Below are 11,052 nucleotides of genomic sequence, written 5' to 3'. Positions count from 1 at the left end.
TTTATAGCAAGTCCTTTTGCCTGTACATCACAAGGATGAATTCTCATAAAAGTGTGTTCACCACCATTAGGTGGGAGGTGTTAGAGAGGGCCCTGCTAATAAGCTTTCTTGGCACATTACTTAGACGATTTTTTTAGTGCTTGCGTACTTGGTAGCTGGAAATAATTTGGCAAATATATCAGACAGTCCTCACATTCGTAAGTTAGCTATCTTCACATTAAGTAGGAATTTCACTATACAAATATAACAGGTCATTTGCTGTTTTTCCCAGATATAAGTAACATACGAATGATTTTAACTAATTCAGTTTCATTGGCCATGCTTTTCAGAATGTTTTTCATGAATAAACTATAATGTAAGTAAAATTATCCTAACATGTGAAGCCCAACTTAAATAACATTTGTAGAAAAATTACAAAAAAAACTTGCATAAGTATCATCTGTCCAAATGTGATGTTATAAATACGTGTTACTTATGCCTGAAAACTTTCATTTCGTATATGTATGCTGAAACTCCTACTCATATGAGTAAGGAACTCAGGAATCCCAGGATAAGTTCCATATCTCAGGACACTAGTGATAATCTATTTTTTTTAAATAGGATGTAAAACCTAGCTGGGGTAAGCCAGAAGATAATTAACAAGCTACGAAATCATCATTCAACAGTCCCGTGTGTCAGGAGACACTTGTCCTACTACCTGATGGATACACGTTCACGATCACATAACTGAGATTTCTGTCTTAAGCATATCCTTATATCTACAGCTTCTGCTGCCACTGAAACCGGCCTCTAAATTTAATTTTGTCGGTCATCAGTTCCATATTTCTGATGTATTCTTATATGCCCCCATATATTCATGATTGTAATCACTATTATTATTATGGGGAATCGCTAAACCAATAAGTGGTCATACAACTATTTGTAATAATAAATACAGGCCTTCACCGACATAGATAAGGTCTTGTAAGTTCTTTTTGTAATCTTTTTCGTGTATGCAGACTGAATGAGCCATAGGAGTTTATTGGTTAATGTGTATATAATAATATACGTCACATATATGTGTACTTATGAAAAAAGTCTAAGAATTAACACTTATTTTTGTTTAAAGTATTTAAAAGTCTGAACCTCGCATTCTAGATTAGGCTTCGAGCTTCTGCAAGATTCTCATTTTAACCTCATTTCACGAGTTCTGTAAATGCCCAAGTCTCCATTTGCCCCTTTATCCCCCCTTTCCCCTTACTCTCTCCCTTTCATCATCCCGGGAGGAGAGCGGTGCATGCGCAAGGTGGCCAGGGGGCGGTGCTCCCGCCCTGACCAACCCACCCATAGTGATGCCAGCCGCTCAGGAGATAATACATGCTTATTTTCACACTAATTATGCATTGATCTTACAATGTTTTGGATAGAATCTATAGTAGGTATGATGTACTAATGTACAAGATGTATGTATATTTTTTTCTGTCAGGCGAGGGAGCCATGATTATTTTCACGCTGGTAGGCCTATTCTTAGAGGAATTATTATCTATATTCTATTTGTGTGGCAAGGCATACTGAATTTAAAATCAAGTTTTTGTATTTGTTGATTTATTATATATTTTTAATTTTATTTTACACATTAGTTTCTTCTTGATTTTAGTGGGATTATCCATGTTAACAGATACTCATTAAAATTTAAAGAACTGTGTACATATTTATATGTAATTCATTTATGGTACTAATTTAGCATGTTATCAAAGATAAAGTCATTTCTTTGTTAACTATCGTAAAGAAAAAAAAAATCCATCAAAACCACATTTCAGTAGAACAAGAGGGAAATACAAGAAATACAATAGGGAAAAACCGCAAATTGCAAAATATTATATGATAAAAGAGGCTTTGATTTTGAGGATTGAGAGGTGGAGTTGGGTGAGGGGACCATCTGGCAACACTGCCCACTGCCCTGTCGTAATGGTACTACGCAAGACAGTCTGTCGCGGAATCTCGTGGGCGGAGGTGTGTCGTTCCTGCTCCCGTATGTTCCTTCCATGCGTTCCCGTCATCTTTTCCTGTTTTGGAGCTAACTTACGTCTTAAACTAGATTTATTTTCGATGCCTCATGCATGACAAGGATTGTGTTGAGTGTTATTATTCATGTAAAGTTGTACAGTGGTGTCTCAAGCAGATGTCAAAAGTTTGGCCCAATTTATGTTGAGAATTTGTTTAATGATTTAGTGCATCAGTACTGTGAAACTAGGTTAGTATTCGGGTGCCTGATCACACCCGTAGTTGTATTATACACAGGCATGTAGCAGGAAGAAAAGTATTTACATAATGGTGAATGTCGAGTGAATTACCAAATCTTTGGATTCTCGAAAACGGTTTGTTAACTACAGGAGCATCAGGAAGCATGAGGCGAGCGGGAGAATCGCCAGTGAGGGTTCTCGAAACCAACGTCGACTTCCCGTTATCACTCAACGGTGACGTTAACAAGGGTCCCAACGGCAACAAACGTGGATCCCTGCATGACCACCACCATGATCACGACGCAGAATCTGCTGCACCTACAGACACTATGCTGGTTCACCACGCAAAATACCATCTGCCTAATGACGGTGATGATGACGATGATGATCTGACCAAGGGCAGGCCAGGCAAGCTGCAGACAGTGGCTCACAGGCACGGTCTCACTAAAAAGGGCCTTCTATTGCTCATGCTGACCGTCTGTCTCTGTATCTTGCTGCTGGTGGCACTTATGGTAATGGCTGTACTCTGGCCCAGAGACCTTAACCAGATGAAGTTGGAAGTATGTCTCACGCCAGACTGTCTTCGCGCTTCTGCTCAGGTAAATATATAACTTTTTCTCCTGTTGCGACGTGGAGAAAAATAAAAAAATAGTTAGTGCGATTCTTTTTGTATACAGCTTACAAAATTAGCGACTTGATGTATAAAGTTACCTGACGTTACCTAAAGCATTAAACACGTACAAGAATAAGAAAATTTGAGCTATAAATATTTTAAGAGAACATCATATATAATGGTCCCTGTATAAAGCATTATCGTCAGCACATTTAAAATAAAAACACAGGCTTGAATCGTAGTCCCCGAAACGCTCGAATTATGCCTCGTCTGCCAGTTAGTGAAGAAAAAATGCTTTGCAGAGCCCGCTTATAGTGGGACAACGTTTTGCTGATTAGAGATTGATTAAGGTATGACTTGACAAAGCTCCACACAGGGAAACGCCCCAATCAAAGCTTGTTCGGCAACGCATCTTTCATACGGTGTTGCAGTAAGTACACCACATGATTAGTACTTAGAAATCAGTTGGACAAGATCATTCGCATCCGTTTGCTGATGAACAGAAAGTTGTTCCCTTACACAGATTTCTTGCATAAGAAAAATTTTATGCACTACGTCGGCAATCACACTTTTCTGATAAATATTCAATATCATATGAACAATAAAGAAAAGTAAAAGATTTCACTAAACTTAAAACTCATGCCAGAACAACATTTAAAATAATATATAAAAAAAAAATGACGTATGGTATTCTGTACTACTGTCGAGAGCAGTAAGTTCATAGCCTGTCGAAGCGAATTAAGATCAAATAAGATTGCGAGGGTGAGATGAAGTGGGAAAGTGGGGATTAGTAGTTGAAACGATGAGAGTTAATGTCAGGACTTGCTTCAGCTGTTAGGCAGATGCGACTATGTAATTCAGATTTAACCCATAAATTGTAGATGAAAACTGTATAACGTTTCAGCCCTCCATAATCATGATCATGATAATGGCTCAGGATTGATCAAAACGTCGTCCAGTTTTTATTTCCATTTATTGGTATTGCGAGTTTTATTCTTCATGACTGGGTGTATTGTTGGGGTGCAAAAAATCTTATCACTATCCTCATCCTGTTCAGTTTGTCTTGGGTATTTACAATAAAAATCGGATTCAAATCGAGTCGAAGGCTAGGCTGCTCCGACACGATCACTTCCCAGGTACTGGCCAGACACAAAAGGGATTCTTCTGACGCAGGGTTATGGGCAGGTCCGATTTATTACTAACAATTTTTCACTTGTCTGGGTAGCTTATTTTTCAGTATCCCAAACTATATGCTGAAATGTTTTGCTTCAATCTGCATCTGTTGAATTCATTCCCTGGTTTGATATTTATAGTTCATATTAAAGTACATGTTCATATTAAAGTATTTTATCAATTTATACTATAAATCATCTCTCCTTATTTTAATATTTTTAATAAAAATAACGATTTCGGTGTGCTTGGTGTGTTTTTTTTAAATCTTAATACCGGTTAACATTATGGATCATTGTGCTATCATCTGCACAAATATTTGGTGCACAATGAACTAGCCGATTCGGCAATAAAATTTAATGTATGTGTGTGTGTGTGTGTGTGTGTGTGTGTGTGTGTGTGTGTGTGTGTGTGTGTGTGTGTGTGTGTGTGTGTGTGTAATGACTCAAGAGTGGCCAGATAATACGCATTTATAAAATATTTGTTAAATGTGTTATGTTCGATTAATAAATATATTCAGAGGAATTAACATTGTTTAAAAATAATAATTTTTACTTAAGAACTAAACTAGCAGGCTAACTCTAACTTAACCATACTAGAATTTTCATAACGTAACCTAATTGACCCATCTAATATTAGTCTGTTTAGTATGATTTAACACCATAATAAAATTATAAAATTATATTAATTATATTAATTGTGAATTTGAAAAAAATCAGTGTACGCTCATCTTTGGTAAAACTATCATTTTCTCATAAGCTAAGTTCGCAAATTCTGATTGTTTTAAGCATGGGATTTACTTCGAGGTTATATACCCTGACAGCTCTTGAGCTGATTTACTTTATCGTCCTCTGGGTAAAACAGACAAACATTAAAGTCCATATTGAACAGCGTTCTGCCCCTTATTGGACAACGTACTTTAAGAGTGATTTTTTTGGTCAAATCCTACATAGGGACACAACAAAGAGTTTATTTACTTCTTCAAAGTAGGTGATGAAAGTGTGGTAGAGAAATTAAGGAAATAAAATGACACCTTTTGTCAATGAATTTATTGAAATTAGGTGCTGATAATGGGTTGTGGTAAAACAATATACCAACATGTCGTGCCGAATAGGCAGAACTTGCGATCTTGATTTAAATAGCAACGCTCATCTTGCCATATAGGACAAGTGAAAATTTGTGTATGCAATAACTTCGCCAAAATCATTCTGAACCTAACGAAAAAAAAAAGTTTCACTGTGTTTGTTTAGTATTAAATTACTGTAAACAAATCTAAAATATATTTAGTTGGGTTAGGCTAAAATAAATTGTTCTTGTTATAATAAGGTTAGGTAAGTTTTCTAAGTTCATTTTGGTGCAAAATTATGAATTTTTCCATCAACATTAATGAAAAAAATGTATCTTTAAACGTATAAGAGAAAATTATAGAAAGGACTTAATTTTAAATAAGTTCTTGCTAATTGGCCAGTTTTACATATTCGGCACGACATATATATATATATATATATATATATATATATATATATATATATATATATATATATATATATATATATATATAAATATATATAAATATATAAATATATATATTATATATATTATATATTATATATATATATATATATATATATATATATATATATATATATATATATATATAGATATATATATAGATATATATATATATATATATATATATATATATATATATATATATATATATATATATATATATATATATATATATATATATATATATATATATATATATGTATGTATGTATGTATGTATGTATGTAGTCAGGTGTCTACATTTGCTTTCAAAGAATGAATTAAGCAAATGTGATGCTGTGCAGAAAGTTCATTGCTTCTGTTGGTCTGTTCTCTTATATGCATCCTTGCCTTAATTACCAGCCAAGCGTTGTCCCATGATAAGTAGATATCACGTGATGTTTCACCCATGTAATACTTAAATTTTTTAGACATCCTGGGCAAGGGATGGTTATTGTTTTCGATACAGTGCATATACCCATTCAATAATATGAAGGCTATAATTCTAGTGAAGCCTTACCACTAATGAAATTTTAGTATAACCTAAATTGTTCTTCTTATAATAAGGTTAGGTAAGTTTTCTAAGATTCTTTTGGTGCAAAATTAAAATTTCATACATTAACATTAATGAAAAAATATATCTTTAAACCTATAAAAGGAAATTTCAAAAAGGACTTAATTTTAAATGAGTTCTTGCTAATTGACCAGTTTTACATATTCGGCACGACATATATATATATATATATATATATATATATATATATATATATATATATATATATATATATATATATATATATATATATATATATATATTATATATATATATATAATGTATATGTATTTTTTTTATTATCACACTGGCCGATTCCCACCAAGGCAGGGTGGCCCGAAAAAGAAAAACTTTCACCATCATTCACTCCATCACTGTCTTGCCAGAAGGGTGATTTATACTACAGTTTTAAAACTGCAACATTAACACCCCTCCTTCAGAGTGCAGGCTCTGTACTTCCCATCTCCAGGACTCAGGTCCGGCCTGCCGGTTTCCCTGAACCCCTTCATAAATGTTACTTTGCTCACGCTCCAACAGGACGTCAAGTATTAAAAACCATTCGTCTCCATTCACTCCTATCAAAGACGCTCACGCACGCCTGCTGGAAGTCCAAGCCCCTCGCACACAAAACCTCCTTTACCCCCTCCCTCCAACCTTTCCTAGGCCGACCCCTACCCCTCCTTCCTTCCACTACAGACTGATGCACTCTTGAAGTCATTCTGTTTCGCTCCATTCTCTCTACATGTCCGAACCACCTCAACAACCCTTCCTCAGCCCTCTGGACAACAGTTTTGGTAATCCCGCACCTCCTCCTAACTTCCAAACTACGAATTCTCTGCATTATATTCACACCACACATTGCCCTCAGACATTACATCTCCACTGCCTCCAGCCTTCTCCTCGCTGCAACATTCATCACCCATGCTTCACACCCATATAAGAGTGTTGGTAAAGCTATACTCTCATACATTCCCCTCTTTGCCTCCAAGGACAAAGTTCTTTGTCTCCACAGACTCCTAAGTGCACCACTCACCCTTTTCCCCTCATCAATTCTGTGATTCACCTCATCCTTCATAGACCCATCCGCTGACACGTCCACTCCCAAATATCTGAATACATTCACCTCCATACTCTCTCCCTCCAATCTGATATCCAATCTTTCATCACCTAATATTTTTGTTATCCTCATAACCTTACTCTTTCCTGTATTCACTTTTAATTTTCTTCTTTTGCACACCCTACCAAATTCATCCACCAATCTCTGCAACTTCTCTTCAGAATCTCCCAAGAGCACAGTGTCATCAGCAAAGAGCAACTGTGACAACTCCCACTTTATGTGTGATTCTTTATCTTTTAACTCCACGCCTCTTGTCAAGACCCTCGCATTTACTTCTCTTACAACCCCATCTATAAATATATTAAACAACCACGGTGACGTCACACATCCTTGTCTAAGGCCTACTTTTACTGGGAAATAATTTCCCTCTTTCCTATGTACTCTAACTTGAGCCTCACTATCCTCGTAAAAACTCTTCACTGCTTTCAGTAACCTACCTCCTACACCATACACCTGCAACATCTGCCACATTGCCCCCCTATCCACCCTGTCATACGCCTTTTCTAAATCCATAAATGCCACAAAGACCTCTTTAGCCTTATCTAAATACTGTTCACTTATATGTTTCACTGTAAACACCTGGTCCACACATTGTGTTTGTTCCGTATTAAATTATTGTAAATAAATCTAAAATATATTTAGTTGGGTTAGGCTAAAATAAATTGTTCTTGTTATAATAAGGTTAGGTAAGTTTTCTAAGATTCTTTTGGTGCAAAATGAAAGTTTTTTACATTAACAATAATGAAAAAAATATATCTTTAAACGTATAAGAGAAAATTTTAGAAAGGACTAAATTTTAAATAAGTTCTTGCTAATTGACCAGTTTTACATGTTCGGCCCCTCAAGGAAGGTTCCTTGATGTTGGTGAGGGGCTCTTGATTTAGGGAATTGGATCTGTGCTCCAGTTCCCCGAATTAAGCCTGAATGCCTTCCACATCCCCCCACCCAGGCGCTGTATAATCCTCCGGGTTTAGCGCTTCCCCTTGTTTATAATAATAATACATATTCCGCACGACATATATATATATATAAATCACTGTCTTTGCAGAGGCATTCAGATACGACAGTTCAGATGTCACTCCAAACAGCTAATATCCCGAACTCCTTTAGCGTGCAGGCATTATACTTCCCACCTCCAGGACTCTAGTCCGGCTAACCGGTTTCCCTGAATCCCTTCACAAAATATTGCCCTGCACACACACCATCAACTCGTCGGGTCCCAAAAAACATTAGTGTCCTTTCACTCCTAACACGCTCACACCTGCCTGCTACATGTCCAGGCGTCATGCACGCAAATCCTCTTTTACCCCCTCCCTCCACTGATTTATACACCCCCCTCTATATATTTATACACCCTCCAAGTCATCCTATTTTGCTCCAGCCTCTCTAAATGACCAAACCTACTGTCATTAAACTTGATAAACTATATTGGTGATGCAAAATTGTTTTTAATGATGAGTTTTACACTCAGAAGTTTGGCATGGCAATGGAAATCCTCTCTCACTTGTCCTTAGTAATTTGTATATGGAATATTTTGAGACAAGATTGCTTAACACAGTGTTTCCCAATAGAGCTAACTGGTGTATATATATATATATATATATATATATATATATATATATATATATATATATATATATATATATATATATATATATATATATATATATATATATATATATATATATATATATATATTGATTGATTGATTGTATCTTATGTCTTATGCTTAAGAAAATGGTTATAATCCATTTCTTTGTAAAATTAAATAATCTAGCTCATTCCATAAGTTTTGCTGTTGAGTTTGAACGAAATAACTCATTACCTTTTCTAGATGTTTTAATTATTAAGAGGAACCATGATTTTAAATTTTAAATTTACAGAAAACCAAAAAGTAACTGCTCCTGTGTACATCATTATTCTTCACATCAAGATATAGTTAAATGTCTGTATTTTCACCATGGTTTTGAGAGGTTTGCTTGTTTGCAGCCCAGAGTTCATAGATGAAGAAATCTCGAAAATTTATGAAATAGCTAATGATCTAACATACCCAAGAAACTTAATTGATAATTTTTTTTAAAATTGCTAGAAATACTTTTTGCAATTCAGAAAGGGAATACCAACCTTATTCAACTAAAAATATGTTGATTCTCCCTTACCATGAAAACTTGCCTTCGCCTTCTCTACTTAAGAATTTTAATATCAAAGTTGTATCTAAAAATCTTGATACAGTAAAAACACTCTTGATAAAACATTCCCCCAAAAATGCTGACTGCTGTAAAATATGTGATAAAGTTCATTACGATCACACTGGTAAAAGTCTGTCTTGAACTTAAATTAAAACAACATAAATATAGCATTAGAAGAGGACAAAATTTTAATGTTCTATTTATTCATGTGAAAGATTTTAACCACCCAGTTGATGTTCGAAAGGCTGAGAAGGTTGTATCTAGTAAGTTCATGGTCGAGAGGAATATAATAGAATCAGGTCTCATAAAAACAGTTTTGAAAATAATATGAACATTGCTTTTGGGCTATTAAATTAGATTCATTTATAATTAATAAAATTTGGGAAGAATTTAAGATACATTAGACAGATTAAAATTTGGGTAGAATATAAGCTGTGTTTCACGGATCCTTGACTACCTACCTATCTACATCATCATAAAAAGTCAGATATTGTGAGGTGGCAGCGTGGTGTAGTCTTGTCCATATATTCATTCCTGTTAATCTTTTATTTTTATAGTTCCTTGATAATGTGAGAAATCACGAAAGCGTTTGGAATTTCGCTATTTTTTCACAGTGGTTATCCTGCATATATATATTTATTATAAACATTCATACACTGCTGCTTTGTCTTTAGATTTCTGGTAACCAAAACGCTCCAAACACTTTTTTTTTTTAAGTCCAGTTTGAGTAAGTTCTGCCAATGTATAGGCATTGTTTATTTCTCCGGGATTAGAACTTCAAAAAAAAAACAGGTCCAATGCAACAGACTTTCGTGGTCAGTAATAGGGAGGTCTTTTTCACACCTAACCATATTCCCCCTTATATGTAACCTAGTTTTAAAGGCAAAATATATTTGTTTCCACGATCCTACTTGTAAGATTGTCCACTCATCTGTAGATCTTATAGCTAAAGCTCACTGTTTTATCGTTTCAAAATCTGAATGTGACCAATTTAAATTTACTGTTTCGGGTTCTGTCATTATATATCCCCATTTTTTTTTTTTGCATGGATGGATTCTTAATACTGATCATTAACTTTGTCACCCTTCATTCTATGTTTTCCAGTACATTTGTATTTATTTCGTAATACAGTATGGAAACTAGAATCGTGTCCAGTAATCTAAATGAGGTTTTATCAACGATAGATGAAGTTGTATAACCTTGAAATTTTGGTTATATTTTTTATATGAAAGCATTCAATTTATTAGTTTTATTGAAAACTGTTCCCTATGGCTTCAGGTTTATGCTAACTCCTTAATTTTTTTTATTCATTTTGATTCATTTCTATAATATTTAGTTTAAAAGTTATCGAGGTTATTTTATTTTTCCATTATATTTGTACATATTTTTCCGTTATATTTGTACATTTTGAATTGTTTCTGCAACTGATTCAAAATATCAAATTACGAAAATCATCCTGAAGCTCTCGGGTGCCCACCTCAGAATTTAGGTGTAAATCTATTTTCGTCATCAGCGAAATTAAATTTTTTTGTAATTATCTAGGTCGTTCTTTGTACGATTGCGAATTATTATTATAATCAAGGGGGAAGCGCTAAACCCGGAGGATTATACAGCGCCTGGGGGGGGGGATGTGGAAGG

At 34.7% G+C, this 11,052-nt stretch overlaps 1 protein-coding gene across 1 annotated transcript in view; it reads left to right on the top strand.

Annotated features, from left to right (window-relative positions):
- Positions 1-1,735: 1,735 nt before the first annotated feature.
- Positions 1,736-11,052, top strand: part of LOC138852865 (uncharacterized) — a 76,039-nt gene continuing 66,722 nt past the window's right edge. Inside the window, exon 1 of the mRNA XM_070086205.1 lies at positions 1,736-2,821. Within this exon, the coding sequence (XP_069942306.1) occupies positions 2,318-2,821 (504 nt within the window). The 5' untranslated portion in view covers positions 1,736-2,317. The remainder of the gene's footprint in view (positions 2,822-11,052) is intronic.

This window comes from Cherax quadricarinatus, chromosome 18 (assembly GCF_038502225.1).
Source record: "Cherax quadricarinatus isolate ZL_2023a chromosome 18, ASM3850222v1, whole genome shotgun sequence".
In the NCBI taxonomy this organism is placed as follows: domain Eukaryota; kingdom Metazoa; phylum Arthropoda; class Malacostraca; order Decapoda; family Parastacidae; genus Cherax; species Cherax quadricarinatus.
Note: the sequence above shows the minus strand (reverse complement) of the source record. Positions and strands in the feature narration are given on the sequence as shown.